Raw genomic sequence first — 25,951 nt, 5'->3', positions numbered from 1 at the left:
CGTAAACGTCAAGAACGTCCTTTAAAAAAATAAACAAAACTCATCTTGTAGAAATTTGGTTTGTTTTCATTGTTATGCTGGACTGAGATTAAATTCATGTACAAAATAAAATTTAAATCTAATTTATAACAATAAAATGAATATATTAAATATTAATGAAATTTGTCGTGTATGTTTAAATATAAACGTTCATAATACATATAAAATGTCGTCTATATTAGATGAAATTATTTCTTTGAAGTTAAAACTTTGCGGTGGAATTATAGTACTTTTGAACAAATTAAAATTGAAATTTTGTAAAATAAAATTATATTTTTAGATTGATGAGGAATTTAATACGGGATATCCAAAATTAATATGTGAACCTTGTTGTAAAAATTTAGAAATTGCATATGATTTTCGCACAACGTGTGAGAATTCTGAAAGAGCTTTGAGAAAGCTAATATTAGAAGTTGAAGCGACAAAGAAACACAAAGAAGACTCAAATCTTTTAGAGGATTTCGAAAATTCTTCTAATGAGTGTTTTCCTGAGGTAGAACATATAGGATCCCATATAAAGGAAGAATTGATGACTATTGAAGATATAAATGATTCAAGGTCTTTAGAACGGAACACTTTCAGTGGTAATAAATGCGGTGAAAAAAATCTAGATTCATTTTTACAGAGTAAAGAGCAGCAATTGAAAGTAGGAAATGAAATAAGTAATAAGATTAGAAAATATGTTAAGAAAAGTGTATTCAAACCGGAAACACCAGGAGATACAAAAGCAAAAAGAAAATATACGAAGAAAACTTTAATTCAAAAAGCCAAACTTAAAAAGGAAGATAGCAAATATGTTTGTGAATTTTGTGATTTAGAATACAAGGGAAAGAGTTCTTTTACATACCATATGAGAAGGCATACAAATGAGCTCAATTACGTTTGTGAGTAAGTAATCTAACACTATTTTGAGATCCGTACCCAAGTTTATTACGAATAAATCTTTTGTACTTAATTAGAATTTGTGGAACTGCATTTGAAACTAATTTTAAATTAAAAAGGCATTTTCTGAAGCATATGGGAACATTACCATATTCTTGTAGAACATGTGATATGAAATTTTCTAGCAGCAGTAATCGTGACAGGCATGAGAGGCGGTATATAAGATTTTAATATATATTTTTCAGATTAATGTAACATTCCTAATTTTAGGCTTCACACAACAATTCGCCCATTTCAATGTACTTACTGTGAAAAAGCTTTTAGCTATTCAGACCAATTAAAAAATCATATCAGAGTTCATACAGGTGAAAAACCTTGTAAGTAAAAAATATTAAATTAATTTGGTTATTTTTCATTTATTAAAATAAAAATCAAATTTTAATTTTAGATGTTTGCGAAAAATGTGGTTCAGCTTTTAAAAGAAAGAGTCACTTATCCGCTCATTCCAATGCTCTTACACCTTGTGTTATTAAAATGACATTAAAAAATAAAATTGTTAATGAAAAAACAAAACTTTCGAAAATTTGCAAAAATAATACAATTAAAAGTAAGAGCTCTAAGTCTAGTAACAAAAATCCTACTAACTCAAATGTTCGAACAACTGTTAAGGAGAATATTTCTACAGCTCAAAAATGTCATCCGCAAATTAATGCTTTTATTGCAGAAGATAATTACTCTAGTGATATTAAAGGTAAACAAAATGAACCTGATCAAGATGCGACTGAAAATTTTGAAAATGAAGACCAATTAAATTTCTATAACATAAACATAATTGAACAAAGTCCTTTTGTTAAGAAAAATGGTACAGATAAGCAATAAAAAATGGTTTTTTTTTTAATTTAAGACTTATTGGATTTTAATCATGTTATCAATTATTATGAATATTCTATATGTAAGTACATATGTACATATGTATGTATATGTACATATGTGCGAACTAGAACTTGAACTATTGCACTAGTGACGCACTCTTCATCGATATTCTTACTTCTAAAACATAAAAAATTTTTTTAATTTTTTTGAAATTTTGCATTAGTTAAAACCAATTTCAGAAAAATGAGCCCGAAAAATTTGCTTTTTATTTTATGTTCATATGAAAGAGAATTAATCTTAAAGACTTGGATTGAATGATATAATGAAATATTTCAAATTACAAGTTTTATTTTGATTTAATTTTTGTTGTACAATTATATTTTGTGCGTAAAATGTAAAAATATTTTCCCGAAATATGTAAATATTTGAACAGCTGATTCAGAAGTAAATTCCTAAGTTTCAAGTATTTAGTTTTTAATATGATGCTTCATATATGTAGGTACATTTTATTTAAAAACAAATTCTGGTAGACTACATAAGAAGAAACCAATTCTATTAGATTTTCTAAGTTTCTTGGAGAAATATTTCAATTGCAGAGCATTCATATTTTTGAGAGTTTCGTCACATCAATATTAACCTAGAAGAAAAAATTAATATGGTCTTAAAGTGTTAAAGTTAGAGTTTTGACAATTGTCAATATACTAGAAAGAGAATAAAAAATCCCTGTAAATATCAAATAAACACAGATGACAGCATCATTGATGCATGTGCTCTTTGTTTATATATTAATTTTGCTTTATTTTATGATAGATCAGATACGTTTTTAGTTTTCATTGTTTTGGATGTAAATCTATTTAAATAATATGGAAACTGATTCAGGTACACGAAAAAAAAACAAACCAGGTTTTGTTCATTCAATAAAAGTACCAACGCAATATAAAAGGGCAGCTCTAATATTCAAAAATGCAATTGAAAAAAAGAAATCACTAAAAAGTTTGATATACGAAGAAAAGCATGCCAAAATTGATAAATTATTCCCATTATTTCAAAAATATAATGATAACATGAAAGCTATAGAAAATGCAATTACAGAAACCAAAATTTTGGAAGATAACAAAAGTTTCAACCCATACTTAGTAAGTTATGACAATTTTTATTAAATTTTGATATATGTAACAATCTAAAATATGTTTTTAGTGTCGTGTGCTGATTACAGATTTATTTTTTTTAACTCAAAAACTTAATGGTGAATCGAGACCTGTTAAAACGGTTTTAGAATACCAGGAAAAACTATCCAAATATCTAAATGAAAACAAATTTAAGAGAGAAAACAAACCCAGTTTTGGAAAACCACGTTACATTCGAGTGAATACAAATTTATTTTCGATTGATGAAGCAATTCAATACTTTGAAAGAGAAGGGTTTTATAAATGTAATTATGATGAAAACGATTATGATGATTATTTAAGGGTGATTAAAGAACTAAAAGAAGAAGAATACGCAATTGACATTCATATTCCAGAATTATTTATTTTTTCTTCCTTAACAAGAAAATATTGGGCTACAAACGAATATGTAGAGAAGAAAAAATTTGCCCTACAAGATAAAGCCACTTGTCTCGTTGCCAAATTATTAAATCCGCCGGAAAATTCAATTATATTAGATATGTGCGCGGCACCTGGCATGAAAACAATTCATCTATCAAATTTAATTAGAAATTCTGGAACAATTTTTGCAGTTGAGCGTAATATTGATCGATATAATGTTTTAGTTAATATGGTTAAATCATCAGATGCAAAATGTGTAAAAACAATAAATGATGATGCTCTTCAATTAAATTTGGAAGATTTTACCAATGTGGAATATATTGTAGTTGATCCACCATGCTCAGGTTCTGGCATGCAAAATCGTTTGACGTTAGGTACAGAAACAAAAGACGAAGACAGATTATGGAAACTTGCAGGATTGCAAATCAAGCTTCTACAAAGCGCTTTAAGCAATTTTCCCAATGTAAAAAAAGTAATTTATTCAACTTGCTCATTATATCCAGAGGAAAATGAAGTTGTAGTGCAGACTTGCTTGCAAAGGTGTCAAAACTTTAAACTATTAAATATTAAAAAAGATTTGAGGAAAATGTGGAAAAATACCGGTGATACTAAGTATAAAGGTATAGGAAAACATTGTTTGTATTCTCTACCAGAAATTGATAAGACTGATGGGATATTCATAGCTCTCTTTGAAAGAAAAAAAGAAGAATCAGATTACAATTAGGCATTACTAACATTTTTCAAAGGACTATTTTTCATAATCTGTTAAAAAAAATAAAGATTTTCCATGATAAGACACGATTTATAAACCAAAGCATTTCTAGTTTCAATTTCTGATTTCAGATAGATCTAAGTGTACTTACCTACTAACTTGCTATTCTTGCATTCATATGAGGTTTGTCTAATATTCCTAAATCATAAGCTTTATATAAATACTAAGAACGTGTTGACTGTTTCCCGCATAAAATTCTTAGATGAATACAATATGGTTTGAAAGTAATTTTTATTATGAATCTTGATAAAAGTGATTCGAAAATAACAAATATAATTTTTTCAATTCAAAAATTACTAATCATTATACTTATGTATGTAACTATTTACGTAAAACTAATATTTATAATTAAAATTTACATATCTTAGTGCTGATTCATCAATCCATTCCAATCTTGTCTATAACCATTGGAGCTGAAATTAACAATTTGTTCTAGTAGATAATATTCAAATAGCCATTGTAATAATTATAACTAACCTATTCTTATTACAGCGCAAAGTAATATAAAGGTTAAAACATTAGATTTTACTGCTTCTCGTGCTCTTTTGGACTCCTCCTCTGGGTCCATTTGTGGTGGCATACGAAACATCTTTCAAAATTTTTTGGTAGAGTCAAATATTATCAAAACAAATTAAATTTCATAAACTTTTTTTCAATATTTAAAAATATTGTGTTTCGAACCTCGATTTTATTTCATACACAAACAGAAACAAACTTAATTTGAAAGGAACATGTGACGTAACATACTTGTTTGACATTTCTTGAATTGACATTTATCTAAGCATTATGTCACAAAGTATTCACAACTGAACCAAATATTTCATCTGTCCATGAAATATTCACAATTATAAAATTGTATTACGTATTTTGCTGTGTTTCTTATAGCTGTTTACATTATTCTTTACTATAAACCGTTTGCCTGCACTGAAAGAATGCGAGAAAATTTAGGAAAATTTTTGTTCAACACTCTACCATTATAATATAATATTGAAAAAATTTTAAATATTAAAAAAACTTGAAAAAGTAAGTTACATTTTACTCTTTCAGAGGGAAAAGATGAATTCCATTTACAAATTCTGCAATTTTTGTTGGAAGAATCGTGATTATTATTGATCAATTTGCATTGTAATGCAAATCTTTTATAATAAAATCTTTTTTAATTCCATATTCATTGCCTGAGTTTATAGGATGACTGTTTCATTAATCCTCTTGCCCAAAAGTAGTCAACAGGAACGCAACTTATGCCAAACATAAATGAAAAATTCGTCGTGTAAACACATCTGTTGAATTTGACATTCTAAATTCTAGAAGATTATTTAGAATTTGTTTAGTATAATATAAAATATATACTCATTGTTTGTGTCAATATTTCCCGTTATATTTCTAACGAATTTATAAAATTTATTTCTCATTTATTTTATTATTATTGTCAAAAGCAATTTGTTTTTAAAATAAAACTTTTAGCGAGTAACTATGTTTATACTTACATATATTTAAAAATTGTTTTCAATATTCACTTCGGTATTTACATTTTAGATATAACACTATCGATGCTTAATATGGAAACGAAGAGGCATGAGAGATCAACAGAAAAACATTTTTTATATAAGGTAAAATAAATATGATAAATCGTAAATTTTTTATCTGATAAATTCTTTAGATCCTCTTCAGTCTCAGGATGCCTATTAAGATGTTCAAAAGTTTAGTTGCAAATCTCTATTTTCAAAATATATAAAACTGCAAGGGTTGGGTACCTACTATTTTGCTTACAAGTTCACGTCATCCTAAAGATTTGGTTTTCTTCATAATTATAATTTAAGAATAGAAATACTGTCAGGTAATAAACATATTAGTTTAAATTATTATTTAAATGTACGGTTTTTATTTTGTAGTATCTGATTTTTCAAGTATGTGACGCTATCAAATGAAAAGAATATATTCATTATAATGCAAGAAGACATTTTTTAAACGTAAGTACTTTATTTCTGCCAAAGTGTGTTTAATTCAAAATTACTAAAACACTTACTAAAATTTTAACCCAAAGATCTTTATGAGAATATAAATTTAAGACATCATATGAATATAGTATAAGTTCATAGTATATGTAGTACTGCAATGAGTTCAAAACTTTTATAAAACATATATACATTCATATAATATGTTTAAATACATAAAAAAAACGTATCCTTTATTAAAAAAAAAAAAACATTTCAAAATTATTATTTATGATACTTTATTATGATCCTCTTTAAAACGTTTTTCTGATATTATGATCTCTTGCAGAAATCTTATCATATGAACAATGTCATGCTTAACTAGGTAAAAGTATTATGAATGAGCTATGCATTATACTATTTATTTAATTTCTATATATGTACAAATATATAATTTAATAATTAAATCAAAATATAACCTAATGATAAAGGGCTCTTATATAATAAAAGCAAGTGTGTACTTGTTCAAAAATAATAAATTTTATTTTCAAGGCTCATTATTTTTTCATATATGCATATATGTATAATAAAAAGTGAGAATATAATATTTATATTCATATTTTAACATGTCCTAATTAGTGATATAGGGGGGTTGTAAGGTATACATAGTATATCACAAGATATTGTAAAATTAAATTTTCTTCATGTTTTGTTATTGAGTCTCATATATATGATTTATCTACTATACTCATCAAAAATCAAAATTAAATACAATATGTTATTATTAATAATTAATTTTCTAGATAGGCTTAAATTATTTAATAGCCTTTTAATAATATATGTATTTTGTTTCAGATGAAAGTGGAAAATAATTGCATGTTTATAGTAATTTAATTCTGATCGTCTATTTAGAGAAATTAAACTTATTTGTACATATATTTAAAAAAAAAATACAGAAATAATTTTAAATTTCTATTTTGGTATTCCAGTTTGAAGACATTTTCATTCTCATTTTCATCTTATATATAGAATTCTCGGCAAATAACATCGATTACGATTAAAATGGTCTCTTGTATAACAGAATAAAATTAATATATTTTTTGTACAAGGTTTGTAATAACGTTGGTTAATAAGTACTTAATCTACAAGTGTTCCTTAAACTTTTAATGTTTGTATACTTTTACACTTGTAGCGCATTAAATATGTTGTACAATTGTTTTACAGTACCCCCGTTCTGTTTTATAGTGTCTTTAATTATTATTTTAAAATTTTCATTAAATTATTAATTTTCAAATTTTTTGTTCAGTTGTTAACAATCGCTTCATAGAAAGCTGATTGTCTCCTGTTTGATGGCTTCACAAAAAAAAATTTCCACAGGTTAAGAATCATTGAATAAGGAAAACTATACTATATAAGGAAAATTATATAGCTGTGTGTTATACATATACAAAAAATTCTGTGTTAATGAATTTAATTACTGTGTCAAAGACCTCTTTAGTTTGAAATATTATGAATGGAGAATTATGATTGCACTTTGAAATAGCTGCGTTAGGTACAAATAACACATATTTTTTTAAGGAAAACTCTATTTGTAATTTATATTAAAACCTCTCAATAAACCTTTCCAATATATTTGAAATTTTTAAATCAATAACATTATTGTAAGGATTAAAATTATTTTAAAATAATATAAAAAATAAACAAAATTCTTATGATTTTAAAAAGTGATTTCATCAACAAGGATATTTTTTTACTAAACAATGTTTTTCGACGTACAATTTTTTTTTATGTCCTATATATCAATTAAGTCTAGACAAATAGACGCTATATCTAAAGGAAAGACTGGGAAAAATATTTTGTAATATATTTTTTTTTGTCGCATTTTCGTTTTCTTTTTTTACTCCGTATATCAAAAAGAGAAAAAGGAAAAAACTATAGTGAATTCGTATTTTTCCTAAGTATGATTATAGATAAAAATTTGTTCTTTAAACTAATTTAAATATCTTAATTAGAAATCTTAAAAATTCCTTTAGTTAATTTTCTTATATGCATTTTTAACTTTACATAACAAATGTAAATTTATTATATATAAAAAAAATCACATTTTCCTACGTGGATTTTCCATATGTTCCAACTATACACAAAATCAGTCAGTACCAATGTACCTTAATAATGAAATCAATTGAATATAAACATTTGTTTTTGCCCTTAAATACCTGCAATTTTATCGAAAATACGTCAGAAATATATTTTACATAATAATGTTATTGATAACAATATTTATTGATAAACCTTATGATGTTTAAATTTATTTATATTAAAATAAATAAAATTTTACGGAATTATAATAAAAATATTTAAAATTATCACAAATTTCTGATATTTTAATTAAAACCATTGCCTAAAAATATGCTATGTTTTAAAATAGAAAATTATATACTTTAAAATTTGGTCTTGAACCAATATTCTCTATATATATTCGTTACATACTTGTTATATTTATCAGCTACATTGGTTATTTCGAAAATTTATGTACTTTTGCAGAAATAAGCACATGTTTTTATATTTAAATTATTAAAAAAAAAATAGCAAAAACATAATAAAACACAATAAAATAAATGATAAAAGAACAACAAAAATACAAAAGCAACAGCAGATTTTGGAAAAAAGCAAAAATAGCTTATCAAAACATTTTATGGAATAGCTAGCTATCCTTTATTTCGGTAAAACAATATGATATTAATAAGAATTGCATAAACATAGGCGGTTAATACTATTTTACGTCACTTACCTATATAGGAAAATATAAACAATAAAAGCGATTATTTAATAAAAAAACGAAAAAAAAACAGGAAAAAAAATTGGAAACACAAAAATTGTTTGGTTTTTTCGTTTCTTTGTTTTTTTGTTAATAAAATATCTAGGGAATATTTTTGCAGAAATTTTGCCAGATTTATTTACACACATTTTGTTATTATTTTGTTTTTGTTATTCTCAATATTTTCTTTATTATCCATTACATTAATAAAAAATTCTGCGTCGAATCCTACTCTCGCTTAGAATCAAATAAGATTTGTTTTTATTTTTAAAAGCATGTACATAATCACACATCTATATGTACATAATGATATATACATGTATACATAAGTTTAATATATAAGTATGTGTACATTATGTATTACAATATTTTTTGTGTTAAACCCACCCTCTATTTCACTTTTCATTACAAAAACAAAAAAATTAATATACTATGTGGTTATAACAGAAAAGTGATAATAGAAAAAAAAAGAGAATAAACAAAAAAAAAATTAAAACTATCGTTGTATTTCGAAAGAAGAAGAAGAGAATCCTGTCGCTTTTAGCCCCTAAAAGTTGATTATATAACAAAGGAATAATTATATATAATGTTCTTTTATGTTTTGCGGCGATTTTCCGACAAAAGTGAGGAAATTAAAAAGAGAAAATTAAGATTTAAAAAATAAACTGAAATTTTTATAACAAAAGCTAAATTTTGTCAGGTACAAGTGATTTCCTTTTGTAATGTTAACACAAAAATTAAAAGTCTTTAAAGAAAATATTTTTTTAACACTTTAATAATTTTTTTTTTCATTTTTTTTGTTTAAAATTTCAAAGCATTGCCGACCGTATAAGACAAACAAAAGAAATTTGACTCCAGAACAAATTCAATGATACCATGAGCATTTTATTATATTTTGATATTTTGAGCTTTATTTAATATTTTGTGTATATTCAACTTTATTTAGCTAGGGAACAAACCAGTCAAATCTGTATATTTAGGCCAATTATAACATTTGAGCAAATTTCTCTATAGTGTAGCACAACTAACTAATTTTTTGCAAATATTTGCTGGTGAACTTTATTAGTTGATGGGGAATAACACTTTTGCTTTTACCTTTTAGTTTTAAAATCGTACATTTAGTAAAATGAGTGTTTATTTAAGATTCTTGTCAAATAGTATATGGTAATAATTTATGCATTTGCTAAATTTCTAATATTTATAAATATATCTTTATATAAAAGTTCTTAATTAAAATTTCAAAAAATTAATTTGAAAAACTATTTAAATTTTAATTTCATACTTTACCCCATATATTACGCAATACCTGTAATAAGTTCCTTAATAAAATTTTTTTTATATTTTTTTCTCAAAAAGTTCAACTATTCAATCCTTTATATACTTATACAATAATATATTCCTTTTTTTTATAGTATTCCTGAATATTTTAACATTTAAAACCGCTTATACATAGTGACACTGACCCCTAACAATCTTATATTTATTGGTTTAAACTTTTTAAGTTCTCTTTCATATTTAAAATTTTTCTCTAGCAAATACAAAATATTATTTTATTATTTAATTCTCTCTCTCTCTCTCTTTTCTCTTCCTATATTTTTCATTCATGTTTTCTTTATTCTCTGTTTATTTAATCTCTCGATATTTTTTTTTCAGTAAGTTGTTGAAATTTTAATAGAAAACAATAACAAAATTGAAATTTCGTTTGTCTTTTGCCTCTGTTAAAAATCTGCAAAAAGAGATTTTTAATAGATTTTTGTGGCGTTTTTGTTTTTTTGTTTCCTGTACTGCAAAGTCCTTTCATATCATTTGTATGGGCGTGAGTGTACCTAAAAATATGCAATACATAATATAAATATTTTTATATTGTAGTTTCTATAGTTTGTGTAAGTAAATAAAAAGCAAGAAAAAAAATTATTTCGTCTGTTTGTACATAGAAAAAAGAAAGAAAGAAAGAAAAAAAAAATTTTAAAAAAAATTTTTCATTTTTACATTTTCAATTTTTAAGGAGTCGTCGTTCAGTCTACTTTTAGCTCGGCTACATTTCGGTTCTATATCCTTTTATAAAAAGGACAAAAACGAAAAACTTAATTTAATAATTTTTTTTTTCGTACATTACAACAAAAGTCTTATAAAACAAAAAAAAAAAAACAAATAAATTAAAAAAAAAAATTTTTAGTCTATTTTTTTTTCCTTTTCTTTCTTACATTAGAAAATCGTTCTTATATCCTTTATTTCTCAAATTAATTTTTATAATTTTCTTCTAATAATCTTTCTATAAAATATGTCAATTTTAATTTTTATAAAATAATTAATAAAATAAATTAAAAAATAATTATTAAATTTTATTTCATTCTTTCAAAATCTTGTTATTTCAAAAACATTTGTTTATTATTTAAGTTTTAATTTTAAAAATCATTAAATAACCCTATATCCAAATACATATATGCATCATACATGTGTACATTTGTTTTTTTGTTGAGGTTTTATTATAAATTCATATGATATATATATGATATATATATGATATATAATAGTATAAAGTGAATTTCTGTGTTCCTAAAAATAATTTCGTAAAGAAAAAGAAATAGAACAAAAAATAAAAAATATTTGTTTTTGTTAAATGTACATACATATATATAGTGGACTACTAGACAATACCTATAGCATATACACAATAATATAGAAAATATTAAAAGGTTTTCCACATGTAACAATATAAAAAAACAAAAAAAAAATTCAATCTTGTGTGGTGCATAGGCACTCTTACAATTACTGTGTGTACCTTTTTCTATCGTATATTTTTATTTTTTTAATTTAAAAACTAAGAAAAAATTGAATATATTCATTTAAATATTCTTAATAATATTGTATTATTATTTAAATGAGAATATATATCATGTAATATTTTAATATATATGTACTTAAATAAAAGTATATATGTAATATATATAGCAAATCCAGTGCAAAAATTCTTAACATAGATTTTCATTCTTCGCAAAGAAAATTTGTCAGTTTTTCCTAATTCTATATATATATATATATATATATATAATAAAAATAATAGAGAAAAAAGTAAATAAGAAGTAAAAACAAAAAGGAAAACATATACACTTTGTTACTTTTTGTTTGTTAATAATAATAACAGTAAAAATAATAATAATAATATTAAAATAGAGAAGCTTTTGTATATGTACATAAATATAAATATATATGATATATGAATTGTGAGGGTGTTATTATATATTTTCTTACACAAACCATATTATATACTCAATAATATAAAAAAGAGAATTGAAAAGAAAAATGTATGAATATTTTGAATATTTATAATATATTTAATAAAAAAAAAAACATGTTATATACCCTATATAATATATATATATATAGAGCATATATAATACTTACATTTATATATATATATTAATATAGAATTGAATAATTGCCTTAGTAACATTTTATGCGGTATGTAAAACAATTTGGTTTTTTTTTGTTATTATTTATATGTTATGTATATATGTAAATATAAATACTATATATATATAAATATATACGAGTAGTACAGTAGAAATCTGATCTAGTGAACACTCAATTTTATGAACTTCTCATCCAATTGAAAACACTAACTTTAGTATATGATCTATACCATTTATGCAAAGGAAGCATTTGCAATAAGCGCCCCAAAAAACGGGCGCCATTAAAAACATAAAAAATGCTTTCATTAGTTGCTTTCCAAAGATATTTTTCTTTCTATTTATAGTGAAATTAACTTGATAACGTGTGCGTACAAATATTGCCAAACAAAAAGCTGAAAGTGTAGTGTCAGGCTTTAATTCTATGACTTATCTTGCATTCATAATGATGAAGTTACAAGAAAGTGATTATTATACGCAATGTGCAATGTTTACTGTATAATGTTGTATATTTCTTTGAGCGGGGGGAAGACGACACTTTTTAAAAACCATGCAGCGCGCTTTCCCAAACGTTGGTTTCCAAACCAATGGAACGTCTTCAGAATTAGAAAGAATGAATAGCCCGTACGGCTCAATAGTATGAGTAGCCCGTATTTTATTGTGTTCACTAGAGCAGATTTCTACTGTATTCCTTTATTTTGATTTTGTTTGTTTGTATTTCATCTTATAACAAAATTATATTGTACAAATTGTAATCATATTTTTGTTTTCATTTCGATTCTTTTTTAATAAAATTATTTGTTCTTTTCTTTCTTTATTTTCCATTTTGTTTTTTTTTTTGTTTATTTCCTTTTGTAGATTCAAATACCTGTTATAAAACTATATTTTTCCTTTTATACACCTGTATGCGTACCTTTATATTCATACCTATATATTTAATGTTAATAAGATAACAAAAGATGAAGTTATTGTAAGGAGAAATTAAAAGAAAAAAAAAAAATTATTTTGATTTTTTGTTTAATGTATAACAATAGCAAATATATATATATTTACTCTATACATATATGTATGTGTAAATAAAATATAGAAAAAAAAACAATGTTTAATAATATAAATTTGAATATGTAAGAAGAAAATGTGATTTTCCATTATATACTCGTATATTATGTGAGCTTAAAAAATCAAAATACTCGCACGTTATTACATAGCTATACATACATATATACATATATGTGCTATATATATGATATATGTATTTGATTTTTAAAAAAGCGATTATAAATTTTTATTACAACTACAACACTTTATATTTTTATTAAAGTTTTTACATTACAATAAAGGTAAGTGAAATTTCTTTAATTTAATTTGTACATTTTTCATTATTAATTTCAATGATTCCTTTCTCGAAAAATTGAAATTTCACTACTCTACAATCCAAGCTACAGGTAATAAATACTCTGGGAAGAATATATGAGCTTTAAACACAGAAAAGAGCTATCAATTACTTCGATTGTTTGAGGCAGTAAGAATGGGACGACCGACGGACAATCGTTTGGTTGTTTAGGTGAATCATCTTGGAAAGTAATATTTTTAAGTCATATGGGAAAAAATTCATATACAAAATCCCAAACTTCCTTATAGTATTAGTATAATCCCATCCACGTGCCATGTTTCTAATTAAATAAAGAAATCGCAATCTGAAAACTGAATTTTTCTCGAAAAAATCATTGCATTCTAAGCAAACTATTTGTTATTTTGTCAAGTTCTTTACAAAAAATTTTTTTTCTTTCTCACTAGAAATTTTTACTTAAAATTTAAAATTGCATAATTAACTAAAAAGTTTTTTACAATTTGTCGATTAATTCCCAAAAATTTTGCAAACAAAAAAAAAATTCTGATTTTATACAAAATTTTCTCAAGGATACAAAATTTAATTAACATAATATAATTATCCTTATAATATAGCTAACATGCTTTTTCTCTTTAAAATAAAAATATATTATGCAAATTCCAGGAAAACAAAAAAAAAGTTCGTGATTCCCGGTAGACTAGATGAAAATTGAAGAAAAATAAAAATCCTTGTAAAAAATAATAAAAACGAGAAAAAATAGAGTTTACCTTGTCAACTCTGTGATACCCGTACGAATTTGTTATAATATGTGCGAATAAATGTGCCATAACTGATTATGGGACAGACTATGACTTTAAGTTGCCGTATTACTATATTAATTTATGCAAAATTTCAGTACTGTGTTTTTCAAAATACTGTGTGTCAAACTACTATTGAAGTTGTATGGCACTTACCAGAAAGAGCCAAGAAATTTTAACGAATTTTATGAAACACATCGGCCCTACTAATAATATATTTGCTTGTGTGAAATATCAATACCACAGCTTTCATAATTTCTGAGATATAGCCAAATAAATTTTGAAGTTGTATGGTAGCTACCCGAACCAGCAATCCGATCATGTCCAATTTTTAATAGAGTTCTGGCACTTACTACAATCAATCATTTGTGAAAATTTGGTGAACTTAGCTAAATTAGTTTTTGAGTTATCGTTGGGACGGGCGGACAAACAGGCGGACAGACAAAGCTAAAACAACTCAGAATTTGACGCTGATCAAAAACATACACTTGAGTCTATATCTAACACCGTTATTTCTTAGCGTTACAAACGGTAAGGCAAATTTAGTATACCCTTCGAACATACGTTCGTACGGGTATAAAAATTTGAAAACGGAAAATAAACATTTATTCTTAATTTTGTGTAATTAAAAAAAAAAGTTTTTTCAATTCGTAAAATAATATTGGAGGATTTCGATCATAGACTAGTGAGCTTAGCTTAAAACATTACCTCTACAAAGTAATATATATATGCAAACTATGATAGCAATACTGAAGGAGTTAGAGTCAATGAATCGGATTCGAGAAATCTGAGACGAAGTCAAAGAGTCGCAGCTCAATTTTTTTTTTAAATTCTTCTCAATTTCTCCGTAAATGTTTTATGTATGATAACAAAATTTACACTGATTAAGAGAGGTAACAGACAGTATGAAGGTACAGAGAATATGAAAGTTTAAGAGAGAAATATAAAAAAGTAATTACAAAAGAGTAAGCGGCAGATGTAAAATTTGCTATCACCTCGTGGGTCGGAGGTTGGACTGCAAACAGTTTTAATTTCGAAATTGAATTCGTAACATAGTTGTCTTCTTAATTTGATTTGAATATCATGTTTTAACCTACACAATATGATAGCGCAATTCATTTCGTACAATATTTATTAGTATAGAGTTAAGAAATAATTTTGTAAAATTATTCTTCAGTAAAACAACTTTACTTTTTTAGATGATTTATGAATCAATTCGATACCACCTACTTTCAAAAATTCCAATTAAATTTTAAAAACCCAAGAATTATATAACAAAATTTCTACTAGAGAAACTTTATATTACTTTTCAAATTTCGTTCGAATTAAAATGTAAATATTTACTCTAAATTTCTAAATAAATACGATTTTGATGCAAAAAATAATTTAAAATATTTTAGATTCATTTCGTCTTTATTTATTCTTATAAACAATTGTGAGCTCGTGTATCTATTGAAATTGAAATGAAGAAATTAACTATGAAGTCAACCATAAACTTACATGATAAAATATTTCTATAGAATAGATAAATATTCCTATTACGATTCTTAATATATAGTTATAGAAAAATTTTCTAATACGAGTATAGAATCGAAATTCAGTTCTAACCACCTCATGGTTTTCTCATGAAATTTTCCTTAAAATCCTATTCAGTTATTTCAGTATCTGAAAATTTTTAAAGGAATGAAAAATTTTTTTAATGCAAAACTCTATTCAATTGCAATGTCAATATTATTATATTAGGTATTTATGTAGGTACGGGCATAGTAAATACAACATTTCCTATATACAAACATGAACATACATACATACATATAAGTTAAATATTTGCTTGAGTTATGCTGCGAAAATTCTCATTCTACATCTACGATTTTGTATGCGATTGCATATTAGTCAAAAATATTATTTCGTCAAGGATAATTTAAAACAAAAAAAAGAAATAATAAAAAAATTGTAAACATAAAAATGTTTTTAAAAGATTTGTGGCGGAAAAAATCCAACTTTTTTTTTTTTTATGGTGAAAAGTAATGAAAAACAAAAAAAAACAATTTTTTTTATAATCGCTTTAAAAATCTTGTAGCTTTTTTTTTTGCAACACATTTTAATTTTTTAATAAAAAATAATTTTGAATAAATTTGTTTTATATTTCTTTTTTGTTTATTTGAAATGTTCTTTTATGTTAAGTAATTTTTGCTTTTAGAGTACCATAATTTTAAAAGTTTATTAACGAAGCTGCACATAAGCCGACGTTTGTTTTTATAAATTCATTTTTTCAAAAAGGTATGAGGTAGAAAGTGGGAGGTATGATGTAGAAAGCTTATAAAAGTGTTTAACTCCAAATTAGTTTATCAACAGAAAAACTTTTCGTATGACTGTTTTCAACTGATAATAAACATATAGGGTCCTCCAAAAGTCTCGCCTATAGATGCCGTTAAAATAAAATTGATAAAATAAAATAATCAGAATTAAAATTGACAGCGCGCAACATCTTAGTTATCGGCTCATTCCTATTATAGACTGTATTGTGATGAGGAATATTGAAGAGCTTAACCAACCCAAAAATTATTTGATTTTCTACTATAAGACAGCTTTCTAGTTGTTGTTGATAAATAAGAACCATATCAGTGATCTAGGAGAGAACGGTACGGTATCCAAAGTTTACACACAAACTGCAAGATGGTCTTAACATAAGAAAAGTATACCGATATTTTCCAAAGTAGGTGTCAGAAAACTCATTTGGCCACTTCGTAACGAATGCACCCTTTTTATAACCATATTATTGTGGGTCTGAAAGTCAAATCTCTGGACGAATCAAGTCTCTGTTTACCAGAAATAAAACTTTTTTGAGCAATTTATTTCAGTTTGCCTTTCTACCTGTCTTTCTGCACCTATGTCTGCCTAGGATAAGTTAATAATATGTATGAGATCTTCTATTTTATTTAAACAACACTTTTTCCCATTTTCTAGCTCGCGCATATTATTGTCTGTTTTCGCATATTAGGAAAATACAAATTTTCGGCAATTCATTTCTTTTAGGAAAGATTTAGGAGCTTTGTTAAATTTTTATAAAAACAAGAACGAAAAAATATTGCATATTTACAGGGGAAGAATGTAAATTAATTTACAGCTAGCTAAGCTTTTTTGTATTAATTACAAGGATTTGTACCCTAGTGTATATGCAATTTTTGAACATAATATAAAATGAAAACATTCCAAATTATTATTTTTTAAGAGAAATGTATAATTTTACAAACTATTAGGTAAATTCTATTACAAACTATTAGGTACATTCGATCCTATTCTACATAATATTTGAATTCTACAGGTTAAAAGAATTTAAGTTGATTTATTATCCTTGTCACATTTTAATAATTTACATAATACACAAAATTTTAAAATGTACACAAAATATCTAAATTTATGTTATCAAAATATAACAGTACATATAAAAAATATCTATAGTACAAAGGAAATACTTAACAGATAAAGCCCTTTTGATATTGTTTAAAGTATTTCTGGCAATATTTCAATTTAAAATTCTCATTTTTTTAAGAAACTGAGTAAAGATTTAAGTAAAGAATTGCTATACAAACACAATTAACTAGTATACAATAGATGACAATGAGCCTTATATCATATTTAAACAGCTGGGCTATTGTTAAACATTAAATTCTTAATTGTATAAATTGATTTTTAAATGACCTTAATTTTAGGAATAATGTCGTATTTTTTCATAAGATTTATTGAAATTTTCGCATATATTGTAATTTGTTATAATTATTGCCGTACATAAACTCATACAATCTCATATAATGTCAATCTCATACTGTCTTTAGTCTATGTTAATTAATTTTTAACGCTCCTGAAAATTTCTTTTGATAAAATGTAATTTTTCTTTAGAATGTACATGAAAATTTTTTTATCTTGCTTGCTTTTTGATTAATTCTTTCAAAAAATAAAATAAAGCTAATTAATATAATGTAGAGTTTGTATACATAGAAATTAATTATATAGCATTAAAATTCCATAACAATATTTTAGTAGTGATAGCCAGGCCCGGCTCTGACAAAAAGTGAACCCAGTTTTTTGGAAAATACATGCGGAAAAAATTGGAAATTTTTTTTTTTTTTGAAATATAGTTTTTCTTTTTTAAGTTTTCAACGGCACCCATTGTATTTGCTTATTTTGCATATATGGTAGATCCGGTGCTGGTGTTTCACTTTTGATTATACCATTTAAAAATTTAAAATACAACCCAACTAATACCATATTATTAAAATATATATATAAAGGCATTTTTAGACTTGATTCGGAGTTATTGTAATTGTAATTATTGCACATTGTACTGGAGAATAAATTAGTTTCTATGGAACTCATTACTCGATATTTTTAAGTAATGAAACTTTGAGTCACAAAAATTTTACGACTTTATACATATATTATACAAGATTTGACATAAGAAAATTGTAATTACAGTCATTACAATTAAAAAATTGTGTAAAACAAGAAAAATAATGACATTTTATTGCGCAGTGAGTTTGAATATTAGGGTCTTTGTTTTTAATGAGTGATAAATGTGACAAATATTAATATTTAGAGGAAATATGAAATAATTGACTGACTATGTATTGCCATTTTTATTGCCCTAATTTCTTTGCAAAATTTACATAAATTCTAGTATTTAAATAAATAATAAAAAATTTTAATATTTTCATTTTAATGATTAAATTTATTTATTAGAGAATTTAATTAAACTTTAATTATTAATATTTTTTTTTTATTATTAACCATATTTTTATTTTTTCTTATAATAGTGTAATTATTTCCGAACCATATACAAAATATTTTATTTTGAATGCCAATTATAATAAAAGTCCTTAATGAAATTTATGATAAAACCAAAATCTGTTAAGAACAATAAGCTAAAAACCGAGAATTTCTTGCACATAAAAATTTTTTAAAAATAAAAATTTTTTAATTTGTTTTTTTTAATTTTCAATATTATTTTTATTTTTATGGTATGCATATAGCATTTTTATATTAAAATACATAAGGAAAACTATAATAAAACGCACAGTAATTAATAATAAATTTTTTTATTTTCTTTTTGTTCTATATCCTTTGAAAAGCACAATATTTAAATTAATGCAAAGAGATGACAAAATAAATGAAAAAATGAAACAAAAAATCACGTTATCTGGTCTGGTTGGCCTCAACGATCATTATATTAAAATAAATCAACTCTCTTAGTAAAAAGAGTAATAAAAAACACGGAGGAAGTTCTTGAAAAATTTTAATATTTTTGCAATACTTACATAGTATACATAACTAAATCCTATACGCACACAATGTTGTTAATAAAGTATAAGGTGTTCCAAATACAAAATTGTAATACAAGCCAAGACAATTGAAATTTGTTTAAAAAAAAGAAATCCGTTCGTCACTAAATACAAAAACCTTGTAATAGATCCAAAAATATTATAGTGTAAGCTAGAAAATAAACAAAACAATTGTCGAATGCCAGACCTTAGTTCTACAATTTTTTTCAAAATTGAAACGCCAACTTATACAGAATTTTAATATTTTTTGGTTATCGTAAATCAGCACCGACTTTGTACATGACCGGAATATCCTGAATCTTTTTGCTCTGCTGTTAGATATGTGGATATGTAGCTATTCTTACATATTGGTTTGTGTCTTTGCTCTTGAGTTTCGCCTTCTGGTGTTACCTAACTTCTTAATTGTTAGGAATCAATAAAACTGTTATATACTTTATATAATAAATATTTGTAAAAAAAAAAAATTTTGAATTTTGTTTAAATAATTTCTAGAAAAAAATGGTTCAAGTCCAGGCTTAAGCGGATGTTTTTTTTATTAACTTTTCTGCTCTAATTCACCTCTTTCTTGCCCGTATCATCTTAATATTATGAAGAAATTTTTAAGTTGATTTTGGGAAACAATCCTTTCTGTTAATTTTATTTTTTTGTTTTTCAAAAATTTTGCAAACATACATATGCATGTTTGTTTGTATGTAAATACATACATACACCTATAGATATGCTTAATAAATCATTATTATAATCCAAATTTCTAATATTCTACGAAAGTTGGCACGTGAATGTCTACATAACGTAGCCGTACATAACAGAATAAATTATACTTGTATGTACGTGTATGTATGAAAACAGCAAATTCTCAATTATAATCTTGCTTACGTAATCGTAAGTTTTTACGAATAGACGAATTAATAAAATTCTGAATTAAGAAAATAAAATCAAAAAAAAAAGTTATTTAATTGGAAGAATAAAGCGGTTTACACACAGACAAAATTTCCTGCAAATTTATTGAACGGTACTTTAATTGAATTTGATTTTTATGAATTTTGTTTTGTTTGCCGCGCAAAGCCAAATCTTATATTGATCTAATTGATTTTGCAGGTTATTTTAAACGCCACTGCTATTTTAATTTGTTACTGTCATTTTATTATTCGAAATATGTGAAAATTTTAATAAACTGATTGACGTTCGTAACTTACTGTAACCCCAACCGATCCGCTCACAACTTAGTTTAAAACTGCAGGCATTCCTAAAAAAGTGTAATAGCAACTCCAATTTCCTCGGTGTTGAAATACAGAGGAAATTCGGTCTAAAATAATCGAGACGACGTCCAGTTAGTATTGCGAAGGAGACTAACGTCCACCTAGTATTCTGGTCAATGTTCCGATTCAAAATTCTTGTCAATGCCCCAACCAAATTTTCCCATTGCCCATTTTCCAATTTTAAAGAACTTCTTAATGGTAAAAAAGCCCGTTTTCTGCAACAACAATAACTCTCCACTCAACTTTCCTCAGCATGATGTCACCCCCTCCGTGGTCTGCCAGTCAACATCGCATACTGTTTCAAGCGACTTTAGTTCTTACAGTACAAAGAGGCAGCTTTACTGTTCAAGAGAACATGCGATCAGTATGATTTCTACACTCTCCTTCTTAATTAGCTGTCCAGTACATTTCTATTGCATGTCTTTCGGCTAGAAAACCCGTACCTTATGGGTATTAACATACATAAGAGTATTCGGATGAACATTGTCATGCTAGGGCTGCGCTATAAATTTGTTATCATTAATAAGTTCTAAGTTGCAAATCATTAGTGCGTCTATTAATTATTTTGTTTGTGATTGTATAAACCTTTAGCATTAAACATAAGAATTTATTATAAAACATAAAAATTCAATTTCTATTTTGTAAATCAGTGTACGTACTATGTATGGACATATTTGCTAAAGTCCTTATACAAAAATAATAATAATGTTTCATACAACATTTATTTAGTATATACATAGTTAATATTATTTTTATCAACTTTCCTAATTGGTTAAGTAGGCGTAAATTAAACTTACAAAAGAGAAAAATTAAATATGAGTAGACTCAGAAAATTTGTATAAGAAAAGGAAAAATGCTTTTTCCTTTGAACCTCTCAAACTTCTATGTTGTTTTTACTTGTTATTATTTACACCCTTATAATCTTCTTTACTTTAACTTTAAGGTTTTTTTATCTTTGATTAAGTGTTGAAAATAGAAATTTCATAATAATCGAAAGAAGATTTCTTCTTAATCTAATCAGCAAAATAAGAAAAAGAAGACCAAAAAAATGTAAAAAATGAAAAAAATATTTAGGATTTTTTTTTTTTTTTGTTTTTGCTTTTTCTCTTTCTTATACGCACACTATAAAGTAAAAATGAAAAAGGACGTCACGTTTTATGGTAACACAAACTACGTTAAAGCATTCCGCAATATGTAATTGATTTCATGTCCTTTATTTGTACTTGTTTGTTCCAAGTAAGTTAAAACGCTAGTTAGGATGTTTACTGTAGATACTCCAATAAAAGATTATAATTTCATTTTAAAAAACTTGAACCAACTATACAGTAATTATCTAATCGATTTATTTTGTCACATAAGTATTCGAAATTAGCATGAATGTGCCGCTTTGCTATCACTACCCCATGATGACCAGACCATCATTGACCGTACGATTATAGATCTAAGCAACCCGGTTTTCTTCAAGAATTTATCCAAATTTCCGATGCTAATACGCGGTATCTCGTTCAGCCCCGCCACACTTGCTCTGCCCCACGTGATAGGTCTAGTCTCGCTAAAATTTAGACACTCCCAGAGTGAAGAATGGTTTTCTTCTTTTTCATTTTTTAATACCTGAAAAACGTCGTGGTTGAGCCATACTTAGCTAGCTCATCCAGCCGTTCATTTTCTGCCGTATAAGGGTGGCCAGGTACCCAAGGAAGTGTGAACTTATGGCGAGCGCACACCCCCACCAACTCGCGACAGCATTGGCCCACCAGCTTCGAGGAAACCCTTAGCGAGCTTAAGGTCAGAATCGTGCTCCGGCTGTCAATCACTATGACAAAACTATCACCTGAAAGACAATCTACCCGTTAGGAAGCCGATACGGTTCAGATACCTCATACGGCTATTTCCAACCTTGGAGCCGTCGGTCAATAAAGCCCAATCAAAACGACACAATAGTTCGTGATTACATCGGCTGTTCCAGCAGGAAGCGACGCAAGAGTTCTACCGTATATTGAAAATTATTATAAATGAAATTTAAAATTTATTTTACTAGAAACATTTGCGCCATATGAAGTTTTCCAATGTACAACGTTAAATTGTTTCTTTCATTTTCCTTTCTAATGACCCAAAGATTACAAAATAAACTGAAGTGTAAAATGAATATAAATAAAATTAAAAAACAACAAAGAATTCTTGAATTTTTTTCTAATTTAATTCACGAAAGATTCACAAAAATAAAGGAAAAAACAAAAAGAACGAAGGATGAAAAAAGAAATTTTGTGATGACAATAAGATGAAATGAAAACAAACACATGCACAGTTATATAAAATTATATATAATACAAACTGTACGTACATATGTACATACATTATATAGAACAATATAGCTAAAAAGTCATTTATATTTTTCTTTATTTAATTCCATTTTTTATTTTTGGAATTAATTTTGTGCTTTATTCTGTACTTGTACACATACAAAAAAGAGGACACAATAATAGTAACATTTGAGGTCAATACAATTGAAAAAATACAAAAATATATTAAATTTAATTTTTCAAGTTCCTTGTCAAGGATTTATTCCCAAAAAAAAAAAGTACATCTCTCGTATCTATTCTTATAACAAGAGAAATTGTGTATCAGATGTCCCTCATTTCATTCAATGTTGACGTTATGCCACAATATATATTATTTTCTGCGATAAATGTTTAAAATGTAAAAAAAAAAAAATTAAATATCAATGAAAAAAATCATTGCCTGGCTGTCATCCAAAATATTCAAGATTTTATATATTGCACCTCTAAAATTTTTATTTAAAATGGGAAGAAAAACAATCAATAAAACATTGAAAGAAGAAAAATTTTTTATTGAAACCTGTGCTTCCTTTTTAATATTTGGTTTTACTCAGAAATAATTTTGAGTTTAATATTGTTCTAAATAGGGATCCTATTATAGATTTTTATAATACTTTAGTTGGTGGTTTAGTTTGCAATTTACTGGTCTATAACAATCCAGTTGCTCTACTATGAGACGGACGAAGAATGTTGAATATTTTCTGTCTCTTCTTTGATTCAGCATCGCTATACATCTGATACTAATAAATGACTTGATAGATTCAATGAGTTTTCATTTGGCAATTCGATGGATTACAAAAAAGTCAGATACATAAACTGCTACCTGCGATTTTGGAAGAACGTTTGTACTTATAAGAAGAATGAACATCTAAATCTGTATAAATTGAGATTGAGTATAAACGAATGGTAAGATGATTTTATTTTTTTTACCAAATTTTATTAAGATTCGCTATGTCACACTTCTAACATTAAAAAGTCTCAATTGCTATTTATCGGAAAATTTCGAAAACTATCGGGATATACTCGTTTTGGAAATATTCGGATACTCGTTTCTATCCAGAAATATGCCTATTAATTATAATTACTCGTTTCGAAAATATTGCTTCTAGTAAAAGGAAGTTTCATTCTGAAGATACTAAACCCGAAAACATCACTATATATGACTGATCGAAAAAACGAAACGGATTGTATGCGTTGACTTACCGGCAACCCGAGGTAATCTGATTTTATGATGCCTTCTGCAGTATAGGGTTGGCTTTTTAATACTTTAGAACATCGATCACCTATTCTGTTTTGTGAGCCGTTGTGTCGTCCTTAACGAACTTCTATTAAATAATGGAAATTCTTAGACTCTGATTGCAATTAAATGAGGTATGATAAGGTATTTTTCACTATCCGAAGAAGTGAAAAATTATTACTGCCATATTTAATTTGATTATACTAAATTTTTATAGTAAAAATAATTCTCATATCTCATAGAAGCGTTTAATTCAATTGGATAACAAGAATTCTTTTTCAATGTCGCGTTTTATTTTAATATTCATAAGTTTTAGTAACTTTTATTTACGTTACAATAATATAGACCTTTTCTATCCATAAAATAATTATAACTGTTTTTATTTATGTCAATATGTTACATAATATTGATTCATTCCAATAAATTAAAAATTAATTTGCAGTAAAAGCATGTAAAATTTTCAACAAAATTTGTTAGTGACAAAAAAAAAACGTGTATAGTTCTTTCTGCTTTTATTTTATTGAATCTCAATTGTACGATAAAGTTTAATAATTTCGTGAGAGTGCTATATATTTCACATGTACCTATAAATACAAGTAGCATTACATTAAAAATATTAACATACTTTTCATGTTTGAATACATTTTTACATTGACGATATCTGTGTAACGGAGGTTATAAGCGGGGGGCTCAGATTATGAGTATGAAAAGGAAAAAAATTAGGTCACGAATAAACTATAAACGATAAACTTATGCACACACTTACATTAGAGTGTAAAATAATTCCGTATGTATATATTGAAAAAGAAAAAACTTATTTGAGTCCTTGATTTTTTCTACTTTTTTTCATTTTTGTTTTTTTTTTATTCTCAAATATTTATTATCTGTTCTAAACTATTATTTATTATCCATTTTAAATTATATATTATATAGTATTTCTGTTAAAAATATTTTAGATGTTTGGAAATTTATTTCTCAATACTCTCTTCAAATAAAATAAAACGTGGCACAAGTCTATTAAATTATAATTTAAGGGTCCATTACGTATAGAACAAGTTTTCCAGTACGTAATTTATTAGAACCCTTATTGTTCTATAGTTCAGTTCAAAAGTTTAATCATTACTTTTATATATTTAATGTTGATTATATATTATTGATAAAAATTTAGTAAGAATTGTTAATGATTAAAAATTCAAGAACTTCTACCGAAAATTTTAATGATAACGATTACAAAAATTTTCTTCTGTATATAGCACTCACTATAAAATATATAAAACATTATGCATAAACATTGTTCAATTTTCTCACTGTATACATTGAGAAATTCCGTCGGGGTCTTTTCCTCCTCTCTCGATAG

General features: G+C 25.6%; 3 protein-coding genes and 1 long non-coding RNA gene across 5 annotated transcripts in view; 3 read left to right on the top strand and 1 right to left on the bottom strand.

Annotated features, from left to right (window-relative positions):
• The first annotated feature begins 82 nt into the window (after positions 1-82).
• Positions 83-1,816, top strand: LOC129613555 (zinc finger protein 700-like). 2 transcript variants are annotated; one of them, XM_055527670.1, is made up of 5 exons: positions 83-265; positions 320-927; positions 999-1,136; positions 1,192-1,286; positions 1,370-1,816. In XM_055527670.1, the coding sequence occupies exons 1-5, from the start codon at positions 137-139 to the stop codon at positions 1,798-1,800; spliced, it is 1,401 nt and encodes a 466-aa protein (XP_055383645.1). In that variant the 5' UTR covers positions 83-136; the 3' UTR covers positions 1,801-1,816. The 2 variants fall into 2 exon arrangements, with proteins under 2 accessions (XP_055383645.1, XP_055383644.1); XM_055527669.1 differs by having other exon boundaries at positions 1,192-1,298.
• A 741-nt stretch (positions 1,817-2,557) lies between these two features.
• Positions 2,558-4,165, top strand: LOC129613527 (28S rRNA (cytosine-C(5))-methyltransferase). The gene is made up of 2 exons (XM_055527634.1): positions 2,558-2,930; positions 2,992-4,165. The coding sequence occupies exons 1-2, from the start codon at positions 2,658-2,660 to the stop codon at positions 4,063-4,065; spliced, it is 1,347 nt and encodes a 448-aa protein (XP_055383609.1). The 5' UTR covers positions 2,558-2,657; the 3' UTR covers positions 4,066-4,165.
• A 160-nt stretch (positions 4,166-4,325) lies between these two features.
• LOC129613528 (uncharacterized) lies at positions 4,326-4,838 on the bottom strand. The gene is made up of 2 exons (XR_008697322.1): positions 4,591-4,838; positions 4,326-4,526 (listed from the first exon to the last, which is right to left on the bottom strand). It is a non-coding gene; the product is annotated as an uncharacterized LOC129613528 (long non-coding RNA).
• Positions 4,839-13,330: 8,492 nt separating this feature from the next.
• LOC129613498 (dual specificity protein phosphatase 15) overlaps positions 13,331-25,951 on the top strand; it is an 85,444-nt gene continuing 72,823 nt past the window's right edge. Inside the window, exon 1 of the mRNA XM_055527601.1 lies at positions 13,331-13,615. The gene's annotated coding sequence lies outside the window, so the exon portion shown is untranslated. The remainder of the gene's footprint in view (positions 13,616-25,951) is intronic.

This window comes from Condylostylus longicornis, unplaced genomic scaffold (genome assembly GCF_029603195.1).
Source record: "Condylostylus longicornis isolate FDR11 unplaced genomic scaffold, ASM2960319v2 ptg000084l, whole genome shotgun sequence".
NCBI lineage: Eukaryota > Metazoa > Arthropoda > Insecta > Diptera > Dolichopodidae > Condylostylus > Condylostylus longicornis.
This window is presented reverse-complemented; position numbering and strand designations above follow the sequence as displayed.